The 24,772-nt window shown below is 48.0% G+C and overlaps 1 protein-coding gene and 1 non-coding gene across 4 annotated transcripts in view; both read left to right on the top strand.

The window, feature by feature from the left end:
- The first annotated feature begins 4,477 nt into the window (after positions 1-4,477).
- The window catches only part of LOC132536250 (trafficking kinesin-binding protein 1-like), a 60,267-nt gene continuing 39,972 nt past the window's right edge, over positions 4,478-24,772 (top strand). For 2 of the 3 annotated variants that reach the window (XM_060183845.1, XM_060183846.1), the window contains exon 1: positions 9,715-9,933. In XM_060183845.1, the coding sequence (XP_060039828.1) occupies positions 9,843-9,933 (91 nt within the window). In that variant the 5' untranslated portion in view covers positions 9,715-9,842. Of the gene's footprint in view, positions 4,796-9,714; positions 9,934-24,772 lie in introns of those variants that run through there. The other variant, XR_009547904.1, reaches the window with a different exon arrangement.
- On the top strand, positions 16,780-16,975 carry LOC132536251 (small nucleolar RNA SNORA73 family). The gene has a single exon (XR_009547905.1). It is a non-coding gene; the product is annotated as a small nucleolar RNA SNORA73 family (small nucleolar RNA).

The raw sequence follows: 24,772 nt of genomic DNA, 5'->3' as shown, positions 1-24,772 counted from the left end.
AGTGCTCTTAACCCGCTGCGCTACCTCCCGATTCCCTCAGAGATTTTTAAGAACTAAGTCGCCCCCCCCCCATTTTTTTTTTTAAGGATTGCTTTTTGGGCAGCCTCATTTACAGTGGCAGCTCACCAGTTAGGAATCTTAAGTGTGCCCGACACGATCAGGTGCCCGACACAAGGGATTTCTGTCTTTGCACTTTGAGAGGTTCTGTGTTATCAGCAGAAAGTGGGGGTGTAGATGAGCACACCAAAGAACAGCTGTTCTGGAAAAGTCAGCTCCGAGTTCACAGCTCACCCTCCAGTCTGCACCTTGGGGACGGTGCCCTCTTCCTGCCTTATGGCCCCAGCGTCTCTCCTGAGAACACTTGCTCTTCAAGATAGAAACTGGGCAGGACATGTTTGCAAGGCAGCTTTTGAACTAGCTGTTCGTGGGGCTTCCTGCTTCCTGACCTGTTGTGTATGAGTCAGTTGTAATCCATGGTTGAAGTCATGTCTAAGAGATTTTGTTTTAGCCTCTCTCTCTCTCTCTCTCTCTTTCTCGTGTCTTAACTGAGTTTTCTACATTTTCAAACAGAGTGCAGTTTACAATAGGAGAGAAAACATTTCAAATTTCTGTATAAAGATCACATAGAATGCTTCTCAATACAGACTTTTTTTCTTTTGTTCCTGCGCCATCTTCTCATTTAGATGCAAAAGGGGTCGGTGAGGAGAGAAACAAAAATCCCCTGGTGCTGGGATGCAAGAATGAACTTGGGTCTTATGTGTGGCAAGTTACATGTCCTCCTCAGTGAGCTCTCTCTCTAACCTCAAGTGCAGAATAAAGATGGGTTGAGTGCAGGGGCGTGCAGTGGTATACTTGGTTAAGTGCACACAGTACTATGCCCAAGGGCCCATGCAGAGACCTGGACTCAAGCCCCTGCTCCCCACCTGCAGAGGGGACGCTTCAAGAGTGGTGAAGCAGGTCTGCAGGTGTCTGTCTTTCTCTCTCCCTCCCTCTCTACCTCACCCTACCCTCTCAGTCTCTCTCTGTGTTATCAAATGAAACAGCTACCCCCCTTTTTTTCTTTTCTATTTTTTAGTTGATAGGAAAGAGAATAATTCAGACATTGAGATGGGAGGGGAAATAAGGGGGAGAGAAACCCTGCATGTGGGGAGCAGGGGCTTGAACCTGGATCCTTCTGCATAGTGATATATCTATTCCTAGCCATGTGGTCCACCATCCAGCACCATTACTGAAACTATTGTTATAGAAACTCTTGCCAAATTGAGGTTTGCTAAAAATTTTTAACCTTCCACCTTCTGCACCCCATAAAGAATTTTAGTCCAGGGGACTGGGCAGTGCTGCACATAGTGTGAAGCATAGAACCCATGCAAGTGTTCGAGGATCCGGCTCCCCACCTGCAGGGGAGTCGCTTCACAGGCGGTGAAGCAGGTCTGCAGATGTCTATCTTTCTCTCCCTCTCTCTCTCTTCCCCTCCTCTCTCAATTTCTTTGTCTTATCCAATGGAAAAAAAAAAAAGGCTGCTAGGAGCAGTGGATTCATAGTGTAGGCACCGAGCCCCAGCAGGGAAAAAGAAAAAAAGAATTTTGGTCCATACTCCCTGAGAAAGATAAAGAATAGGGAAGCTTCCTATGGAGGGGATGGAGCACAGAACTCTGGTGGTGGGAAGTGTGTGAACTTGTAGCCCTGTTATCTTACTACAGTTTTGTTATTTAAATAAATAACAAGCCACTAAAAAAAATTAAACTTGTGTCAGTCTGAGAATTTTTTGGATGACTGGTAAGACATCTTAAGAGGCTTGGGGTGTGTGTAGTCTTTTTTTTTTTTTTTTTTTGGAGACAGGAAGGAACTCTTTATATATTTTACCCAGCTTTCCTTTGGTCTGTTTGCTTTAGGTTTGTGAATCTTGGGCACATTTTAGGCTTTAGTTGCATTGCATTTTTTACTTGAGCGATTTTCTTCTTTATTTTGATCTATTAATTTCTGGGAACCCATAAAGTAATCAGCTCCCAAGAAGTTCTGGGGCCTTTGAATTATTTGACAGTACCTTTCCATTGCCTTTGCATTATCAGTGTCGGTCAGTTCACTTCTACGCCCGCACCTTGCTGCTGCCCAGAAGCCCCTGGGGTTTCTGTTGGGGGCACTCTGGGCTTTTTCTCCTCAGGCTACATCCATTTGTCTGTATTTGAGCTGCTGACATGATGCTGCAGTCTGGTTTTCATCTGAGTTCCTTTGACTTTTATCAAGTACCTACAAATTCTCCACACCTTTTCACTGTGTATCTTCTGTTCATTTTAACAAGGGCACCCATCTAAGCTGAGTTCATTTATAGCAACAACTCATGGTGGGTTTTAAACTCCTGTTAAAGAAACTCTTGCTCAGGGAAATGTCACAGACAGACCGTTGTTTCATTCAGAACTGCCTGTGCTGGAGAAAATGTGTTAGCTTCCCCCTGTTTTGTTTTTTTTTCTAAAAAGAAGAAAACAATCCAGCTACCAGATATCATTTTCTGGAGCAGTAACTCTCCCAGAAAATGTTTTCTGCCCAGAATCCCTTAAAAGCCTTTGAAGAGTCCAAGGAACATTTGTCAATCTGAGTTTTATTGATCTGTATTATACTGGGAATCGAAACCGGAAATATTGGATCAAGAGGCCACAGAAGTATGCATTCTACTAATTAGCTCCTGAGCAAGGGTGTCACCAGCTATCATGTACTTTCGGGGAAGCTCCACTGCATGCCATGAGAGAGTGAGAGGGAAATGTCTTAGAAAATCATACTTGATGCAGCCTTAAAATGGTCTCAGGGGTGTCCCACACCAGAAATTGAAAAACAAGATCAGAAGGGAAAACACTAAGCAGCCCTTGGACTGGAGTTGGTGTGTTGCACCAAAGTAAAAGACTTTGGGGTGTCGGGGGAAAGGTTCAGGTCCTGGAACATGATGGCAGAGGAGGACCTAGTGGGGGTTGAATTGCTATGTGGAAAACTGGTATTTTAAAATTTATTACATATGAGAGTGCTTAAACACACACACACACACGCGCGCACACACACACACACACACACACTCACACACACACGCGCACGCACACACACACACACACACACACACACACACTCACACTCATTCTCTCTTCCCCCCTCTCTCTCTCTTGTCTCTCCTGTAAATGTGGCACCAGGAATTGAACTAGAAATCTCAGGCATTGCAAGTCTGATACTTTGCCAGCTGAGCTGTTTCCCTGGCCTTGGGATTCCCTAATTTCTTGCCATAGTTTAAGATAAGGGCATGTTTGAAAAACTACTTACTATTTGTCTAGAACTGCTTCAAAGAAAGTTTCAAAGTAAGCAAATGAAGCCATGAACTCTTATCTATATTGTGTTCTCTGCTAGTGCCTCATTGTAGTTCCTTTATGGAAACTGAGGAGTGCACCTGGGGAAATCTCTCTCCATATCTAGCTCTGGCGCCCTCCCCCCCCCCCTTTCTTACCTGGGCAATCACTGGGACTTGTTGCTGGCACTATGAATCCACTGCTCCTGATGGCCATTTTTTCTTTTCTTTTTTTCTATTAGATAGGACAGAAAGAAATTAGATATAGAGAGGGAGAGAAAGATAGACACCTGCAGACCTGCTTCACTGCTCGTAAAGCAGACCCTCTGCGGGTGTGGGGGCGCTCCAACCTGGGTCCTTGTGCTTGTTGATATGTGCCATTAACTTGGTGCACCACCACTGGGCCCCCTGGGAAATATCTTAATGGTGAAGTCAGACTTGCATGGCCAAGCTTCCCAGTTTAACCCTGGAGACTCTTGGACCAGAGTGGTGACCTCTCTCTCATGAAACTCTCACATATAATGTGTGTGTGTGTGTGTGTGTGTGTGTGTCCGTGTCCTTCCCAGAGCACTGCTCAGCTCTGGCTTATAATGCTACTGGGGATTGAACCTAGGACCTCAGAGACTCAAAAGGCAAGAAATTCTGTTCCATAACCATTATGCTATTATCTCCCCAACCACCTCCAACCTCTTTTTTTGCCTTCAGGGTTATCATTGGGGCTCAGTGCCAGCACTGTGAGTCCACTGTTCCTGGAGGCTATTTTTCCCATTTTATTGCCCTTGTTGCGGTTGTTATTGTTATTGCTGTTGTTATTGGATAGGACAAGGAGAAATGGAGAGAGGAGGGGAAGACAGAGGGGGAGAGAAAGACATCTGCAGACCTTTTTCACCGCCCGTGAAGCGATGCCCCTGCAGGTGGGGAGCTGGGGGCTCGAACTGGGTTCCTTATGCTGGTCCTCGCGCTTTGTGCCACATGCGCTTAACCTGCTATGCTACCCCCCCCCCCCTTTTAACTGAGGAGTGTGATTGGAATCACCTGACTTGAAGGAAGGAGTTTTCAGTACCTGGAATCTGAACTCACGCTGTCTTTGGAGGAACGCTTCTTTTTTAAATGCTTTGTCTGCTGTATTCAGAGACTCTTAAGTAACCATGCTCTTCTCTCTGGACTGTCCCACAGACCCCCTCTGAGCAGCTCCTGCTGGTGTGCCAGGCCTACCGGGGGCATTTGGCCCAGCTGCCCCAGATTCCGGCAGCGGGGCCCCCGATGGCAGTGGGCACCTCCTCGTGAAACCTGCCAAGCTGGACGCCACAGCTCTGCACGACGACGCTTTGGCCAGCTCCGTGCCCCCTTCGGAGGCGTGCAGCCATGCAGTCCTAGCCTGCAGCTCGGGCATCCCTGAGGAGCTCTACGTCAGCGAGGCTGTGGAAGATGCTGCCAGCTACAGAGGGTACCGGGATGCCTGCACCATCACTGGTACGTGCACCTCCCCTGCTGGGGACCAGTGGAGGGAAGAGGGAAAACGGGGGGCTGGGTGAGGACTGGACTCTGTGCAGAAACTGGAGTGGGCCGGAGGCGGGAGGTTTGCTGGTGGCAGGGTAGAAGGGGAACACTGATGGTGGAGTCTGAGCTCTGGGATCATGAGACCTGCCCTCTTTTTTTTAAGATTAAAAAAAATTTAATATTAATTTATTTATTCCCTTTTGTTGCCCTTGTAGTTTTTTATTGTTGCAGTTATTATTGTTGTAATTATTGATGTCTCGTTGTTGGACAAGACAGAGAAATGGAGAGAGGAGGGGAAGACAGAGAGGGGGAGAGAAAGATAGACACCTGCAGGCCTGCTTCACTGCCTGTGAAGCGACTCCCCTGCAGGTGGGGAGCCGGGGGGCTCAAACCGGGATCCTTAGGCCAGTCCTTGTGCTTCGCGCCATCTGCGCTTAACCTGCTGCGCCACCGCCCGACTCCCATAGACCTGCCCTCTTGAGCCACACCACCATTGAATTACTCTGTACCATGCATGTGGCCTGTCACCGATCTGTCTGAGAGGAAGATAGCACCTCACTGAATGTTGTGAGGCTGGAGAGAGAGGCTTTTTTTTTGCATTGACTAGGCTGGGATCAGCAGATGCAGCATCAGTCGGTATGACTTGAGAGAAGCATGCAGGAAAGTGGGCCCCACCCTAGAGGTTTCAGGACTGGGAGATGTATGGGCTTCATAGAGAAAGAGAAGGTTCCTGCTGTCTTAGGGTTTAAGAAGGCAATAGACAGTTACTGCTATAGCCAAATTATTTGGCAGTTGGGTTAACTTTGACAGTCCCATTGTTAGGATTTGCAAGATCATACCAGACCTCACCATAATTTGTGTCCTTTTATGCTATTTACAGATAGCTGTATCTTATAAAGTAACACCAACAGTTGCTTCTGTTCTCCCTGGTCTAAGATTTTAGGAGATTTAATATTTCAAAAAACAAGTCACTGTTAGGAATGGATTAACAATTTGAGCCCATTGTTAAAATTCAGTCTGATTAAAAGAGGCATTTGAAGCCTGAACAGTGTGTGTGGCCCAAGGCATCTTCCGTGCGGTTTGGTCCTCCCCTCCCTCTCCGAGGCTCGAGGCTCGGTGTTTCCAGGAGTGAGAGGTATAAGGATAGTGGTTCAGCGGGCTGTGGGGTGTGCTGGCAGGGAGCCGTGCACAAAGCCCCCTGCATAGCCAAGGTTTACAGATGCTGCTCGCAGGGATGTCTACATACCTCCCCAGTGCTCCAGCAGCCAGCAGCCTCCTCTGTTTGGGTTCTCTCTCCAGAGCTGCTTGGCTTCATTATCTAAGGCAGCAGTGAGTCAAGTGCTGGGAGTCAGGAAGTGAGGTTCCGAGTGGAAGGGGGGGGAGGGGTGTAGGGTGGTAGGTGTCACCGCAGCAAGGAGTCTTATTGTAGTTAAATCCAGTTGATTCATGCTGAAGTTTACCCTCGTTCTCATTTTGTCTGCTTTTGTTAGCTGTTGGCCTCCTGTTTGAAATAATACCCAGGGACAGCTTAAAACATGCAAATTAAAAAAAAAAGCCAGGCAAATTTACTTTCAGTTCTGCTTCATTCTTCTCCTGTTCCTGACAGGAACTTCTTGAATGTGGAAGGGCACAGAGGGGCCTGACTGTGTGTTGATCTGACTCTACAGATCCTTCCCCCAGCTGCCGTCAAGGCACCTGAGGCTCCCAGGGCAGAAGCCAGCTCTGGTCTTCTCTGTCTTTGTAAATGAATTCTCCATCCTTCCGGCATGCAGCCTGAATTCTAGCGTTCATCTTTGGCCTCTGTATTTCTTTCTGTTTGTTTTTTTTTTACATTTATTTTCCCTTTTGTTGCCCCTTTTTTATTGTTGTAGTTGTTATTGATGTCATTGTTGGGTAGGACAGAGAGAAATGGAGAGAGGAGGGGAAGACAGAGAGGGGGAGAGAAAGATAGACACCTGCAGACCTGCTTCACCGCCTGTGAAGCGACTTCCCTGAAGGTGAGGAGCCGGGGGCTTGAGGTGGGATCCTTACATTATCCTTGTGCTTTGCGCCACGTGCCCTACTATGCTACGGCCCGACCCCGTTTTTTTTTTTTTCCTCCAGGGTTATCGCCGGGGCTTGGTGCCTGCACTACCAATTCACTGCTCCTGGAGGCTTTTTCCCCCTTTTGTTGTCCTTGTTGTTTATTGTTGTTGTTATTGTTGCTGTTGTATAGACAGAGAGAAATGGAGAGGAGGGGAAGACGGGGAGAGAAAGACAGACACCTGCAGACCTGCTTCACCACCTGTGAAGCGACTCCCCCCCCCCCGAAAGTGGGGGCTGAGGGCTTGAACCAGGATCCTTTTGCCAGTCCTTGAGCTTCGTGCCATGTGCACTTAACCCGCTGTGCTACCGCCCGACCCCCTAGACACAGCTTCTTAATTTGCTCATCTGTCTGAGCACCCTTGTCATTTCCCTATCTTAGCTGTTACGGATAGTGCGGCAGAGAATTATGGATATATCTTTCTGGTGTTTTCACGTTCTTCCCTTTTCACTTTTTTTTTTCTCTTCCCTCAGAGTGCCGTCACCTCTGGCTTAATGGTGGTGTGGCGGGATTGAGCCTGGGACTTCAGAGCCTCAGCCATGAGGAGTCTCTTTGCATAACCATTGTGCTATATCTGCCCCCACCCTCATTTCACTCTCTCTTTGTGGCATTTCATTGGGATGCCTTTTTTTTCTTTCTCTATTTAATTTCCTTTTGTTGCCCTTGTTGTTTTATTGTAGTTATTATTGATGTTGTTGTTGTTAGATAGGACAGAGAGAAATGGAGAGAAGAAGGGAAGACAGAGGGGGGAGAGAAAGAGAGACACCTGCAGATCTGCTTCACTGCCTGTGAAGCGACTCCCCTGCAGGTCGGGAGCCGGGGGCTTGAACCGGGATCCTTATGCAGGTCCTTGCGCTTAGCGCCACCTGATCTTAACCCGCTGTGCTACCGTCCAACTCCTCGGGATGCCTTTTGTGACCACCCTACATCAAGAGTGACCCACCTTTGCCTTTCTCTCCCCCTTTTCCTTGCTTATCTTTCTCCCCAGATTCAGCCCTAGTTGTGTGTTTGCATTCTGTCTGCCTGTCAAGGACTTGGTGTGCCCCTGAATCTCAGGGACTGAAGCAGTGCTTGCAGGTGGGCAGTGCTCAGCAGACTTCTCCTGGGTGGATGAATTGTGCCGTTCACCTGTTGTTGCATCTTCACAGATCAGGAGTTGCCGTCCCTAGTCCCTAGGTGAAGGGATTAAGTCAGGATTAAGTTCATTACCCTCCTGAGACCCTTGGGCTCTGCGTGGTGGGTGGGGTTTGCATCCAGATCATGGCCCTGGAAACGTGTTCTGTGGCACCTAGAAATACAGTTTGTTGGGGGCCGGGGCGGTAGCGCAGTGGGTTAAGCGCACGTGGCGCAAAGCGCAAGGATCAGCATAAGGATCCAGGTTCGAGCCCCCAGGCTCCCCACCTGCAGGGGAGTCGCTTCACAGGCGGTGAAGCAGGTCTGCAGGTGTCTGTCTTTCTCTCCCCCTCTCTGTCTTCCCCTCCTCTCTCCATTTCTCTCTGTCCTATCTAATAACGATATCAATAACTACAACAATAAAACAACAAGGGCAACAAAAGGGAATAAATAAATAAATAAATAAAAATTTAAGGAAAAAACCAAGGGCTATAAAAGGGAATAAACAAATTTTTTTTTAACAAAAAAAGAAATACAGTTTGTTGTGGAGACAGTGATCAATTAGATGTTGACTGTGCCCTACAGATCAGAGCTACAGATCAGAAATAAACACTTGAGAGAGTCCCGGGGAGGGTGCTTAGCTGAGCCTTGGAGGTGTAGAGGTGGGGGAAGTACCCCAGGGCAGTGGGAAGAAGTCTCCGCCCAGTCGCAGCTCTAATTTGTCCCAACATGTGCTCTAAGCTCAGAGACTCTAGTAACATCAGTGCCAGCGGAATCTCAGAAACATCTAGCTTGTTAAAACAGTTTCACTTTCTCTGAACGTGACAACCCAGGACAAAGAAATGGCAGAATTCACTGTGGAAGCCTCATCTCCCTGTCGCATGGCAACTAGGAGTTCTTTGCTGGGACACCTGCAGAAGCATGTCCGGCAGCATGGAAGCAGAGCTCGGTGCTGGATGTTTGGTGGCCTCTGCTTGAGCAGAAGTGTAAACACAGGCAGTGTTACGCTATCAAGGGTCTGGGCAGTCAGGCGATGCCCACAACATGCATTGAAAACCCTCACGAGAGGAAGAGACAAAAGACCTCTCACCTTCTGCTCCCCGTAATGACCCTGGGTCCATACTCCCAGAGGGATAAAGAATAGGAAAGCTATCAGAGGAGGGGATGGGATACGAATTTGTGGGGGTAGAAATTGTGTGGAACTGTGCCCCTCTTATCCTATGGTCTTGTCAACATTTCCATTTTATAAGTAAATAAAAAATAATAAAAATAAATATCTCCTTGGAGAGACCTGGGATATCCCTGGGAATGCACCTGTAGCCCCTCAAGGGCTTTGCCAAGTTCAGTCCTGCAACACCACTTGGCTTCTGACCACTGATAAGTCCATTCCGCCCCTGGCTGCCCGGCTCCCCAGCTCCCCGTGTGCACTAAGCTCAACAGTGGACTTTTTGTTCCTCTGAATTTTTTTTGTTTTCAGCAAAGCCGAATGCCCATGACAAAGCCCTGTTCCTTCTCTCTGCTTGTGTCTCTAACACCCCGCCCCCCCTCCCCCCCCCAGCTGAGCGATATCACATTTTGGGGCACGTCATTTCTGTTTGGGGTGGTTTAAACAAGATGAGCCGATAGGGTGCCTAACCTGCCTGGAGTTACGTAACCCATTGTGCTCCCAGGGCAGCTCTCAATCTTAGGATTTGCCCCAACAAGCAAACTCAGAAAGTGCTGAGGAGGGCGAGGGAGGGCAGCTTTGCTGAGCGGCTATCCGGCCTGGGCTCTCCTGGCGAGTCTCCTTTCTCTGGGCACTGCAGCTGGGGTCTGCGTCTGCACATGGCGTTGGCGTTTCAGCTTGGGCGGCCGGTCAGGGCCCAGTCCCTGCCAGGACTCTGCCGAGACAACCTCATTCGAGCAAACTCTTGTGGTGAGTGTTTTGTACGCCTGTCGTTTATTTTCTTTGTGGTGTGGCCAGAAAGGAGAAGAGACCACAGAAGCAGTTTCTCTCTGGGCTCTGTTCTGCTTGGCTGGTTGTCCTTGGACTTGTGGTTGGGAAATTGCAGCTTTGAATCCCGGACAGGCCGAGTGGAAGGACCTGCTCACCCTTGTCGTCTGCTCTCCTCCCCTGTCTTCCCCCAGTCCAGGCTCAGGAGAGGTGAGGGACACCCAGGGGACCGTGAACCGCAGGTCCGAGTCTGGACCAGGCCTGCTGGGATCTCACTGCTTCAGTGACTGACCAGCTGTCCAGGACATCTAAGACCGCCTTTGACTTCTCCAACCCTGTGATATTTCTATCCTGCTTTCTCAGAGCCTCATATAGTGCCTTCTCACATGGCGAAGAACAGAATTACATCTCCCCCTACGCCCCCACCTTTCTTTCGTCTTCTCTTGCCCTTCCTTTTTTTTCTTTGCAGAATCTGCTGGGCTCTCTACTTCCCCTCCACACCCTAGTGATGGAGAGCTTGCTAATGGGCTGTGCTCTGGCTTGCCTTGCCTCCTTGGGGGTGATGTGTCTCTGCGCTTCCTCCAAGCAGACCAGGGGCTAACAGTTAGTGACCTGTCTGCTTTCTATCCTGTCTGTTTATCCTGATTATCCAAGAGCTGTCTGGATCCAAAACCAATAAGTTCCTTAGAACTCCAAACTCCTCTTGTCCATTCCTGTCATTTTAGGTTTCAAGACAGGAGGCTTTGGATGCACGTAGGTGACAGAGATGAGAGAGAGAGGAAGAGAGAGAGAGAGAGAATGCATTTCAGTTGTCTTCAGACTTGATTGGCAATTCTGTTCCAGAATCTGTATAAGATCAGCTTTTGTGGAGGGATGCAGAGGGGAGTTATGAGCCCTGAAGGTAGGACCAGTGAATGGTGAGCCCAGATATAATGGCTGCAAGTACGCTGTGGGGAGCAGGCCTGCCTGGGTGCACTGTGCCACACGACTTTGCTGTCATTGGTTTCAGCCATTAAACTTGATGCTGTTGTCTCTAACCTGCTCAGACATGATATTAAGGACTTCTTTTATTCATTCAATATAAAGTCTTGCTTATTAATTCTACTCTAGTGTAAGATTTTTAATGTCATTTTTTTCATAGAAAAGTTAGCATCTAAATGAAGCAGAAAAGGGTAGGTCATGAAATATTCCTAATCATCTTTATTTACTTATTTTTTAAAACAATATTTATTTATTTTATTTATTCCCTTTTGTTGCCCTTGTTTTCTTGTTGTAGTTGTTGTTGTTATTGATGTTGTCATTGTTGGATAGGACAGAGAGAAATGGAGAGAGGAGGGGTAGAGAAAGATAGACATCTGCAGACCTGCTTCACTGTTTGTGAAGCGACTCCCCTGCAGGTGGGGAGCCAGGGGCTCAAACTGAGATCCTTAAGCCAGTCCTCGTGCTTCGTGCCACATGTGCTTAATCTGCTGCTGCGCTACCTCCGGACTCCCTATCTTTATTTATTTATTGGGTAGACAGCCAGAAATCTAGAGGGAAGGGGGTGATAGAGAGGAAGAGAGACACCTGCAATTCTGCTTCACCACTCAAAAAGCTTTCCTCCTGTCAGTGAGGGCTGGGGGCTCGAACCTTGGTCCCTTGCGCATTGTAACGTGTGTGCCCAACAAGGTGCACCACCGCCCAGTCAGTCCCATATCCCTTCTTTCACAGAAATATGAATTAGAATCTAGAGTATCCCAGCCTTCTCTCGGTTCTTACCTTGGAGATGTTTCTTGGCGTCTGCCCTCCAGTGGGACCCCCTGCTAAGACCTGGTTTGCTTTTGCAGTTGGAATGCAGAAGATACTGGCATTATGCTTATTTCTAGAGCCCACAGTCAACTGTTGGCAAAACACAAAAGCTTTCACCTCTATCACTTAAACCTCTTATACATGGTTTGGACCCCACCAGCTGATCCTGCCTCCCTTCAGTTCCTCGTCACTAAATGAACGAGGCAAAGATGTATCACACAGGAGGTCTGACATGAATTGTAAGTCAACTTGCACTGGCTTCCTAAGACTCCTGACACGTGATTGGGGGCTGTAATTCCAGCTGCTTAATATATTTCCACCCTCTGCCTCCTGGGAGTTCACTCTGAATGTGAAACAACATGTCCATGAATTCACTGTAGCCCATGTTTATTGTCGCCACTTCAGACGTCTTCAGGAAGCTGGCAAAGGGGAACGTGTAAATGAAAGGAATTAAAGAGTAATCTCACTAAACTCTGAATCAGAGGTGCTTTGCCTGAGTTTCTGAACACTGATCTCAGCCACAAATGGCATTCCTCATGGCATTACTGTAGATGTTGGGCTTTCATAATAGATTTACAGGGATCTGACATGCAAGTATTGGGATAAAGTATTGGGATTTTAGTAACGTACCAACTTTGCCATCTTGTTAAACTGACCCCTTTTTTTATTCACTCACCAGCCCAGGGCTTAGGTATTTGCTGCCTGCAGGGCCAGCTAGTGACCTCTGCCCTCAGTATCCTGGGCTTCCCACTCAGTCAGAGTCTGTTGTGGAGGTGTTCAGGGAATCAGGGAGACAGAAGACAGGGTGTACCACTTCAGGCTCCGGTCTTGAAAGTGGGTCTAGCTGTCCGCTGGCCATAGGGTTCAGGGGTGACTTTGGACTCATGGTCCCATAAGGAACGTGGAGCCAGAAACCTGTCTGTGCTCTCTGAACTCTGATCTCATGGACCTGACAACAATGAGCAACATCAAGCTGTGCTGTGATGACCTGAAACCTTATAACGAGAGCCGGCATGAATATAAATCCATAAACCCTGGGTTATCCAGGATTGTACCAGCAAAACAGAAACAATAGACTCTTTCTACGTTGTATCTAAGTACAGGGATAGACACTTAGATATAGAGGTAGATTTTTCTCTATTTGATAGGATAGAGAGAAATTGAGAGAGGAGGGGGAGGTTGAGAGGGAGAGAGAGAGAGAGAGAGAGAGAGAGAGAGAGACCCACATCACTGCTTCACCACCTGGAAAGCTTCCCCCCTACAGATGGGGACTAGGAGCTTGAATCCAAGTCCTTGAACCATGGCCCTTGTGCATTGAACGTGTATGTTCAGCCGGGTGCACCACCACCGGGCCCTAAGAGGTAGATTCTGTAGCTATCTATAGTCTAGTTAGTTAGAAATAGACAGGTAGAACTTTGCATACTGTGTATCTCTGGAACTTATATAGGTTCTATCTTTCTCTCTATGCTAATTAAAAAAATTTTTTTATTATAATATTTATCTACTTACTGGGTAAAGACAGCCATAAATTGAGAAGGAAGGGGGTGACAGAGAAGGAGAGAGACAGAGAGACACCTGCAGCCCTGATTCACCACTCACAAAGCTCTCCCTGCAGGTGGGGACTGAGGGCTTGAACCTGGGACCTTGCACATGGTGACATGTGCGGCTTAACTAAGTGAGCCACCACCCTGCCCCTCTATTGCTAATTTCTAGAGCTGACAGTTATTCTTTAGCAAACATATGAAAATATTTGCCTATTTTATTTTTATTTTTAAAAATTAAGCATGTGGTCTGGGAGGTGGCGCAGTGGATAAAGTGTAGGGCTCTCAAGCATGAGGTCCTGAGTTCAATCCCCAGCAGCACATGTACCAGAGTGATGTTTGGTTCTTTCTCTCTCTCTCCTCCTATCCCTCTCATTAATAAGTAAATAAAATATATATTTTTAAAAAATATTAATCAATTAGTATTTCCATGAGAGAAAGACCAGAGCATTTCTCTGTCATATGTGGTGCTGGGGATTGATCCCAGGCCTTCACACATGCAAAAGCTTGTACCCTACCCACCAAATTAAATTCCAAGTTCCCCCATGTGTCCTTACAACATTCTGTGCATGGTTTCAGAACCCACAAGCTGATTTTACTTGCCCTCTGTAGTGTAAAGTGGTGTATTACTAGAAATTGGCTTGTATGATTAGAGAGGCTGACAAGTCCTCAGGTCTGTAGTTGTCCACATGGAGACCCTGCAGAACCAGGGCTATACTTTGACTGACCATTCTGTTTGGAGTCTAGGAAAAGACAATGTCTCAGTTCAAGTCTAAAGGCAGAAAAAAGCTGACAGCAGCTCACAGGCAGTCAGAAGAGAGGAATTTTCTCTCACCCATTAGGATAATCAGCATTTTTCTTCTCCTGAGTTGCCCTGTCCACATAAGGGAAGGCAGCCTGCTTTACAATGTTCATCTCACCCAGAAACACTCAGAATGTTTGGCCAGATAGCTCAGCACCCCTTGGCTCAGTCTAGTTGACACATAAAATGACAACAGATCCGATAATCACTCTGCGCCTGGGTGGCTCCACGCTCGTGGAAAGACACCCCAACCTGTAGAGAAGCTGCATGTAATTGCTTGTCCTCTCCTGCAAAGAGACATCTTTGGGGTTTAAACACAGTAATGCTGTTTTCTGACCCTAGTTAAGTTAACTTCCATGACCGAAGTTTTCTTCTTTGTTCATGTGTGTGTCTTTGTGCATGTATGAGGGAGAGAGAGGAGGAGAGGGAGGGAGAGACAGACACCAGAATACCGGTCCACTATTTTTGTAGTCAGATATTCCACCCCTGAGCTACACCCACTGCTCAGTCCACTATTTTTAAATTTTTTAAAAATATTTATTTACTTATGTATTCCCTTTTGTTGTCCTTGTTGTTTTATTATTGTTGTTGTTGTTGATGTCATTGTTGTTGGATAGGACAGAAAGAAATGGAGAGAGGAGGGGAAGACAGAGAGGGGGAGAGAAAGATAGACATCTGCAGACCTGCTTCACTGCCTGTGAAGCGACTCCCCTGCAGGTGGGGAGCTGGGGGCTCGAACTGGGATTCTTACACCGGTCCTTGCGTTTTGTGCTATGTGTGCTTAACCCGTTGCACTACCCCCCAACTCCCACCATGGACCCTTTAAAATTATTTTTTAAATATATTTTAAATATTTATTTATTTTCCTTTTTGTTGCCCTGATTTTTTTGTTGTTGTTGTAGTAGTTATTATTGTTGTTGTTACTGATGTTGTTGGATAAGACAGAGAGAAATAGAGAGAGGAGGAGGAGGCTGAGAGGGAGAAAGAAAGACAGACACCTGCAGACCTGTTTCACCAGCTGTGAAGCGAACCCCCCTGCAGGTGGGGAGCCGGGGGCTTGAACTGGGATCCTTACACTGGTTCACCTGCGCTTAACCCGCTGTGCTACTGACTCCCTCAGTCCACTATTTTTAATATTGTTTTTGCTTTTGCCTTTCTTGTTCCATGTGTTGCAGAGCAACACACACACACACACACACACACACACACACACACGCCACACCCTGTACTACTGAACCACCTCCTCAGCCCTGGGTTTGCTTTAAAACAATTTTTTTTTCAGTAGGGGCTGGAGAGATAGCATAATGGTTATGCAAATGACTTTCATAGCTGAGGTTCCTTGGTCCCTGGTTCAGTGTCCAGCATCCCTGTAAGCCAGAGCTGAGCAGTGCTCTGGTCTTTGTAGATAGCTTTCTCTCTGTATAGCTCATAAAATAGATGAAATATTTAAAAGATGATTTTAGCTTGGCGATACGAGAATCCGGCATGAAGCCCAGCCAGTCTATCTTGGCGTTACTCTCGATCGCACTCTGTCATTTCACGAACATCTCATAAAAACTGCAGCAAAGGTGGGCGCGAGGAATAACATCATTGCAAGACTGGCCAGCTCCTCATGGGGCGTGGTCGCTTCCACACTATGATCATCATCTCTGGCATTATGCTACTCCACTGCAGAATACTGTGCCCCAGTATGGTTCCGTAGCCCCTATGTCCACTTGGTCGATTCCAAATTCTATTCCTCCATGAGGATAATTTCTGGAACCATCCGTTCCACCCCGGTTTCATGGCTGCCAGTTCTTAGCAGCATCGCCCCACCAGATATTCGTCGGGATGCGGCATCATCTAAGTTCATTTCCCACGTCTACGATCAACCGGACCTGCCAATATACACGGATATCTTCGCCCACCCTGTCCAACGCTTGACGTCTCGTCACCCAATCTGGTCCCCTACGCCTACACTGAACTTCTCTGTTCCAGTCTCTTGGAAACAGAGTTGGCAGTCAGCTGAGGTAAAGAACAAACACCTCATCACAGACCCCTGCAAGCGTCCACTCGGCTTTGACCTAGCACGTTATGATTGGGCCCTCCTCAATCGCTGTCGAACAGGCCATGGCCTGTGCGCCGCTATGTTCCATCGCTGGGGAGCCAGAGACGACCCGAACTGCCCCTGCGGCTCCAGACAGACTATGACCCACATAGTCAACGACTGCCACCTCTCCAGATTCAAAGGAGGTCTTGAAACTTTACATCAGGCTCAACCTGACGCTGTTGACTGGCTACGGAAGAAGGGCAAACGCTAGAAGAAGAAGAAGCTAGAGTTTAACATATAAAAATAATATGTGCGAGTGATAAGACTTGAAATTGTACCAAAGCAGGTCAATGTAATACATTCTTTAGTACTTTCTCTTACTCGATAGAGATCAGAAATCATACCATGCACTTTTAATGCAGTTATTCTTGCCTAAATAATAGAAATGGGGCCATAGCATGTGTGCCCTGACCTTCATTTAGAATGAACAATTCTCACTTAGGATCACCTCTCCAAAGTACAAACAATACTGCCATTGTTTTACTTTCTCTCTGTGTCACCATCTGCTTAAGCCTGCAGTTCTCAGATATAAAATTACTTTTTTCTTGCAGCAAACGATTTGCAGTTCCTTCTTTGTTAACCTGAAATTTATAGAAAGAATCAGCACGCCGACGCGGATACCCTGGGGTCGTTTTTCCGGGCTCTGTTCGGGTGGTGACAGGAGCGCAGGTCTCTGCCCCATGACGTACAGTCCCTTTCCACAGTGTCGGAAATGAAGCCGGGGCCCTGAGTCCGCGCCTGCATAATCCTACTGCTTCTCAGAGTCCCTCAGACCGTGACTGAGGAGACATGCAGGAAACAGTTTATCTGAACACCCTGCCTGGGTGTAGGCTTTTTTTCTTTCCACTCTTATCAGTCTCCGTGATTTAAGTGCTTTCCCTTGATTTTGCAGCGCTCACTGGGAATTCCAGATGGCTGGCTTACAGGGGAGATGTCTTCACTTGCTTCAGTTACTTCGACTCTATTGGGGTCCTTTATCTAGCAGGTTGCACGGTGACTCATCAATTGGAGGTGTGTCAAAATAGAGCTCACTGGTACCGTTCCCTGCCTTGCCTTGCTCGTGCTGTCACATGAAGGGCAGGGCTCTAACTGAGAGACGGAGCAACAGGTGCCTACCAAGGAGAAGGGGAATCCTGAGAACTTCGTTGTCTTTTAGGGGCCGGGGAGGTGCATCACCTAACTTAGTGCACGGGACCCTGTTTTTTTTTTTTTTTTTGAGAGAGGAGAAGGGACTAGAGAGGAAGAGAGACGCCTGCAGCATTGCTTCACTGCTCATGGAGCTGCCGTCCTGCAGGTGGGGACTGGGGGCTTGAGCTCAGGTCCTTGACCACGAGAAGTTGCTCTCTCTTGAGGGTACACCACTGCCTAGGTCCTGAGATGAAAATATTCTAAAAGTGGACAATGTTGGTCACATAGTTCTGCAAGTATACTGAAGCCCACTGAATTGCATACTTGGCAAATGAATTTTTTGGTCTGTAGATGCTATCTGAGTAGATTTGTTATTTAAATATAAGATGAGAGAGAGAGAGAGAAATCACCAGGTAGGACACATCAGAAGTGTCAGGACACTGGGAAACTTTGGTGCTGTGATGTAAAGGAGTGAAAAAAATCAGCCTAGGAGAAGAGTCAGGCCTATGCAGTGACTCTGGTGCAGCCATTAAAAACCCTGTTGTGATTCACTGAAATGGTTTAGTTTTGTCTTTTGTTTAGTTTAGTTTTGCTCCTGGAGGTTTTTTTTTTTTTTTTTTTTTCCCCTTTTGTTGCCTTTGTTGATTTCTCGTTGTTTGTTGTGGTTCTTACTATTGTTGTTATTGATGTCATTGTTATTGGATAGGACAGAGAGAAAATAAAGAGAGGAGGGGAAGACAGAGAAGGGGAGAGAAAGATAGACACCTGCAGCCCTGCTTCATTGCCTGTGAAGTGACCCCCTTGCAGGTGGGGAGCCGGGGGTTTGAACCGGGATCCTTATGATCCTTCTCTCAAGTCCTCGAGTTTCGCTCCATGTGCGCCGTTTAACCCGCTGCGCTACCACCCGACTCCCGGATGCCTTTCTCTTTTGCAGTCACATGGCTACCCATTTTCTTTAGCTGCTTATTCTCTGTTGCATGTGAGACCCACAACTGATTTTACCCACTCCTTTTGACAGGCATGGCAGTTTTGAGTAGTTTGCAAGTGCCGTCCTGGCTGCGAGAGATAGATGTGTTGCAAAGCTAACATGAAGAATACGCTTGTGTTTGATGGTTGCTGCCAAAGGGGTTGGACTTTTCCTGCCATTCCGTCCTGATCCTGTGGCATGCCTGGGCCCACACCCTCTGCACCCCGGGCACTAGCAGACCGTATGCCCTTGCCAGCTGGGCTGTAGAGCACAGCAGTGCCCTCCCTTAGTATTTCTTTGTGGTGTGCGGAGGCGGAACAACTTTCTGTCATTCCTGGAGGAATTTGTATTTCTTTTTCTTTGACTTTTTCTTTGAACTTTCTGTCATTCCTGGAGGAATTTGTATTTCTTTTTCTTTTTTTAAAAGCTTCTTAACAGGTTCTATTTTGAGCTGGTGGAATAGTTATCTTCATAATTCTAAATTAGATAACTACTGTTGCCGCTTTTCCTTATATATGCCAGTTATGAAGAGGGCTCTGTTGTAGAACCTGCCTCACGGAGATGCGGTGAGGCTTCAGTGAATTGATGTGCTGGGAGCACAGGCTGCTGGGACATAGCTGAGTGTGCGGCCGGTTCCCTTTGTCCTCACTGCTGTCTGTGGATCACCAGGCAGGGGCCAGCCTCCCTACCATCCAGCTATCTCTGTTTGACCTGCAGACAAACCTTGGCTCCTTGCTGCTGGGTTGGTCGGCCCTGGGCCCTGGCAGGGACAGCAGCTGGCACCGTGGTTTTAGTGTTACCCTCAGACAGCCTCTGCTTAGAACCCGCTCCCTCTTCTCTTCCCTCCCCTCCATGTTTGCTTGCGTGGAGACTGGGGACTCACGGTTTATAGTTCTCTTGCTGTCATGTGGTCCAGTATCTCATCTCCCCCTCATAGCTGTCTGCAGAACATTCTCACCTCCACTCTAGGTCCCTTTTCTGCCATCATGCACCAAGGACCCTAGATCCCCCTTGGCCTTCCCCATCCCTCCTTCCCCAGAGTCTTTTGCTTTGGTCAGTGCACCAGATCCGGTCTGAGTCTTACTCTGTGCTTTCCCTGTTTGTCCTGGTTCCTTGAATTCCACCTAAGAGCCAATGTGAGAAGGATGAATGACGTAATCTTTTCTCCCTGTCCTGAGTGTAGATGCCAGGATCCCCTCCTAATCTTAGACTCCAGGTTTATTTGATATTTATTCCATCAGCTTGCTCCCACCTCTCAGAAATATTTTAATCTGTTTTTAAAACAATGTTTCTTCTTTTTAAAAAAATTTATGTATTTATTTCCTTTTGTTGCCTTTTTTATTGTTGTAATTATTATTGTTGATGTCTTTCGTTGTTGGATAGGACAGAGAGCAGTGGAGAGGGGAGGGGAAGACAGAGAGGGGGAGAGAAAGACAGACACCTGCAGACCTGCTTCACCGCCTGTGAAGTGACTCCCCTGCAGGTGGGGAGCCGGGGGTTCGAACTGGGATCTTTATGCCGGTCCTTGTGCTTTGCGCCACATGCGCTTAACCTGTTGCGCTACCGCCCAACTCCCAATATTTTAGTCTTTAACCCACTGATGATCCTTCTCTCAAGTCCCCTCTCTGCTGCTTGGGGTTTATGCTTCCTTTATTCCTTTGTGAGAAGCTGGCTCTAGGTTGAGAGTTTGCACTCGTCCTCTGTTGGGAGTGGTACAGCCTGAGGATTTGGGAGGGTCCCAGCTCAGGTCTGCAGGGAGGGGATGGGGTGTGATGGCCAGGAGAGGAAGGCTTCTGGGGCCTCTGCAGAATTTCCTTATTCACCAAGTGGGAATAGTGTACTCATTGCTGGGGTGGGCTGGGGGGGCATGGTTTTGTGAGACTATTTAATGTTTCAGGATAGAACACTCTAGGACGCCCAGTAGAACCAGGGCGATGGAAACAGACTCTATTCAAACGCCTCTGTAGAACTGTAGCAGGTGGTCTTTTATTTAATTAGTTTGTTTGTTTATTTATTTATTTATTGCCTCCAGGGTTATTGCTGGGGCTCAGTACCTGCACCGTGAATCCACTGCTCCTGGAGGCCATTTTTCCCTCCTTTTGTTGCCCTTGTTGTTGTAGCCTTGTTGTGGTTATTATTGTTGTTGTTGATGTCGTTTGTTGTTAGATAGGACAGAGAGAAATGGAGAGAGGAGGGGAAGACCAAGAAGGGGAGAGAAAGACAGACACCTGCAGACCTGCTTCACCGCCTGTGAAGTGACTCCCATGCAGGTGGGGAGCCGGGGGCTCGAACCGGGATCCTTATGCCGGTCCTTGCGCTTTGCGCCACCTGCGCTTATCCCGCTGCGCTACCGCCTGACCCCCACGGCCTGTCTTTAAAATGATCGACTGGCATTTCTGAATCACTTGTGAAAAGATGATTTCAGGTTACTTGCTAAGCTATGTTTGTCTCAAAAAACTTCTTGAACTTTTGATTTAATACTTGAGGACTAGCAGAATAGCTCATTTGGATAGCGCCCTGCTCTGCTATGTGTGAGACCTGGGTTTAAGCCTGGCCCTCACTGAACCCCACACCCCCAATCTGTCTGAAGAAGTCAGTGTGGAGCAGGGTGAAACTCACACACTCCTCACTTACATACATTTTTTTTTTTTTTTAAGATACTGAACTTTTTTGTTGTTGAGAGTATGTGTTGGGTGTCTTTTTTGGCGTCCAGGCAACTCAGGGACCTTGCATGTTTAGTGAGTAGCAGTTCTGGTCAGACTGCCTTTTGTTGCCTCTTTCTCCTCCTCTTCTGTGAAGTTTATGGGCTTTCCTTTTCTGTGATTATGCCAATAGTCCTCTTGCCTTCTTACTGGGCAAGCAGGACATTTGAGAGGAAGTCAGTGAAAGTTGACCCACGTTCTTCCTCTCAGGGTGCCACAGATGTGCTCCACCTGAGGGAAGCCCCACCCCCCAGCCCCCATATTTCAGCCTGAATAGACCCCTCTCCCACCCCAGTACTCCTGGGGAAGAGCTATGCTTTGCCAAGGTTCTGGACCTATGCTGGCTTTGGGACTGAGAAATCTGGGTGTAACTCGTGACTTAGAGCCTGACTCTGAGCAGGTCACTAGTGTCTGAACCAGATCCATACCTCTCAACGGGGCACGTTGAGAACCTCTGGGTGGGGCTTGGTGTGCAGCGTGGTGGCGAGTTGAGCGCCTGGTGCCCAGGAGTACTGATTCTGTTTATCTACTAGCTCTGCCTGATGCTCCCTTTTTTGGAAAGCTCCCTCCATGCTGCCCAGCTGACTGTGAGCTCTGGCAGCCTTGCCCCTGGTGCTCCTGGCATTTGCCTGTCTGCTTGCCTTGTGTCTGAGTCACCTGCTGGGTGTGCCTTGCGCCTTATGTAGACCTGGAAACGGGGATCTGCACATATTTTGCCACTCGATTTATTAGATTTGGTGTATGATTTTTATTTTTAATTATTTTTTGCCTCCAGGGTTATTGCTGGGCTTGGTGCCTACATTACGAAGCCACTGCTCTTGGAGGCTATTTTTCCCCTTATGTTGCCCTTGTTGTTTTTATTGTTGTTGTTATTCTTATTGTTGTTGTCATTGTCATTGGACAGGACAGAAAGAAATGGAGACAGGAGGGGAAGACAGAGAGGGGGAGAGAAAGAGACAGCTGCAGACCTGCTTCACTGCTTGCAAAGCTCCTCCCCTACAGGTGGAGACTGGGTGCTCGAACCCACGTCCTTAGGCATTGTGACATGTGTGCTCAACCAGCTGCACCACCACCTGGGCCCCCTTTGCTATTTATTTATTTATTTATTTATTTATTTATTTATTGCCTACACCATGAATCCACTGCTCCTGGAGGCCATTTTCCCCCCTTTTGTTTCCCTTGTTGTTGTAGCCTTGTTGTGGTTATTGTTGTTGTTGATGTTTGTTGTTGGACAGGACAGAGAGAAATGCAGAGAGGAGGAGAAATCAGAGAGGGGGAGAGAAAGACAGACACCTGCAAACCTGCTCCACCGCCTGTGAATTGACTCCCCTTCAGGTGGGGAGCTGGGGGATCGAACCGGAATCCTTACGCCGGTCCTTGCATTTTGCGCCATTTGAGCTTAACCTGCTGCGCTACTGCCCGATCCCTGGTGCATAATTCTGAAATGGACCTAAGTTGAGGGGTGGGAGTGGTTTGTAGGCACCTGTCATGGGGAGGTGAGAAGTTGTACCCAGGTGTCAACAACCATACTATAAACTTTTTAAAAAATAATATTAATGAGAAATATAGGAGGAGAGAGAGAAAGAACCAGATATAACTCTGGTACATGTGCTATCAGGGATTGAACTCAGGACCTCATGCCTGAGAGTCTAGTGCCTTAGCCACTGCGCCACCTCCTGGACCACACTATAAACTATGAAACCCGCCCCCGCCCCCCACATAAATGGTAAGAGGAAAAGAAATCCCAGCCACCTGTCCCAGAAGACAGAGGGAGCAAACCCATGCTGACTGGGGTCCCCAGGGGTGGGGTGTGCTCCAGCACACAGTGTCGAACAGTCTCAGTAGGAGGGCTGTTCCATTTCCTGGGACCACCTGAGAAAGCTGTCACTTCTCCTTCTCCTCCTTAGCCTCATCTTATCTTCTTTTCTTCCTCTTCTCCTTCTTCTTTTTAATATTTATTTATTCCCTTTTGTTGCCCTTGTTGTTTTATTGTTGTAGTTATTATTGCTGTTGTCATCATTGTTGGATAGGACAGAGAGAAATGGAGAGAGGAGGGGGAAGACAGAGAGGGGGAGAGAAAGACAGACACCTGCAGACCTGCTTCACCGCCTGTGAAGCAGCCCCCCTGCAGGTGGAGAGCCGGGGGCTCGAACTGGGATCCTTAACGCTGGTCCTTGTGCGTTGCGCCTCCTGTGCTTAACCTGCTGCGCTCCCGCCCGACTCTCTCTTCTCTTTCTCTCTGTATTTCTCCCCCCTTTGCCCCTTTCTCCCCCTTCCTCTTCTCTCCCCTCCTCCCCTTACTCCCACTCCCTTTCTTCACCTGCTTCTGTCATTAGAGAGAGAATGTTTTCCTTCAACAACTGGACGGACAAAGTGGATCTTATAAGCTGGTTTCAAAGCTTAGCATCGCTCAGTGGGAGGTTGCAAGGTAAAGATGGCAGGTAAGGCCTCTCTGGGCTCATGTTCCTTGCTCTCGGCTTGTGGGCAAGTGGGACCTATGTAAACTGGCCCTCGCCCCTTTGTGGCCGGGACACAGGCTTGCTTCTTCTTTGGCTGTCTGATGCTACGTCCTTTAAATCCTTTAAGAATGAGCTTTGTGGTGTTGATTTGGGATTCAGCGGGGTTCACAGAAGCAGGGTGTTTCATGGAGCTGTTTTCAGACACCCCTGGTGAGCCTGCAGGCCCATGAGTGACTGAGAGGTGGAGGAGCCAGCTTATCTGACCTGCAGCTGCGCTGGTGGGCTGGTGGTCATTTTGCAGGTTTGTACACCATTGCTCTCAGCTCTGCTTCCCTTGTTTCTGCAGGGGCTTCATAATGAGTTGAGATCTGAAGGGACAAAGCTGAGTCAGAGAAAGAGCCATTTACCTGCCCTTGTTGGGGACCTGGTGGGGGTAGACCAGGTGCAAATGCAACAGCACCACCTAGTGGGCCAGGGCAGCACTCCCAGCAGGAGCCCCAGCTCCAGCCTTGAAACTGCCCTGCAGCTTCCACCAAGAGTCTGAAAGGAAGCAGTGGAGGTCTAGAGAGCTGAGTGGCGAGGCAGCGAACTGCACGTGTGCAGAGCAAACGAAGTCTCTCTCCACTCCTTTCCCTGCCTCGACCCATCCACCTTTCTTTTCTTCTGTTGTGTTCCGCTCTTTGCTGGAGCTAATTGTAGACGTTTTGTAAGAGGGGCCAGGCCATGGAGAATTCGTGCTTGCGATCCCATGGGGTAAACTTAAGTCCTTCACCTGTGGCTTTTCTGTGGCCTTCTGCTGGGTGTGTGCTGGATGTGTACTGGGTGTGAGATGTAGGGGACCTTTTCTTTTCTTTTCTTGATTTTTTTACCTCCAGGGTTGTTGCTGGGGCTCAGTGCCTGCACTACGAATCCACTTCTCGTGGAGGCTTTTTTCCCCATTTTGTTGCCCTTGTTGTTGTGCTTGCTGTAGTTGTTATTGTTGTCATAGCTGTTGTTGTTGTTGGATAGGTCAGATAGAAATGGAGAGAGGAGGGAAAGACAGAGAGGGGGAGAGAAAGACAGACACCTGCAGACCTGCTTCACCGCTTGCGAAGTGACCTCCTGCACGTGGGAAGCTGGGGGCTTGAACTGGGATCCTTACGCCGTCCTTGCGCTTTGCGCCACCTGTGCATAACCTGCTGCGCCACTGCCAGACGCCCACGGGACCTTTTCTTATGTGAAACTCTTTGTACACGTGTACTGCCTATGAAGTAAATCCATCTTAGAAGCACGGGGCAGCCAGCAACTCCCAGATCCGCTCATTGCTGATCCCTCACCCATGTCACAGGTCCTCTGAGGGTCCCCT

Source organism: Erinaceus europaeus, unplaced genomic scaffold (genome assembly GCF_950295315.1).
Source record: "Erinaceus europaeus unplaced genomic scaffold, mEriEur2.1 scaffold_446, whole genome shotgun sequence".
Taxonomy (NCBI): Eukaryota; Metazoa; Chordata; class Mammalia; order Eulipotyphla; family Erinaceidae; genus Erinaceus; species Erinaceus europaeus.
This window is presented reverse-complemented; position numbering and strand designations above follow the sequence as displayed.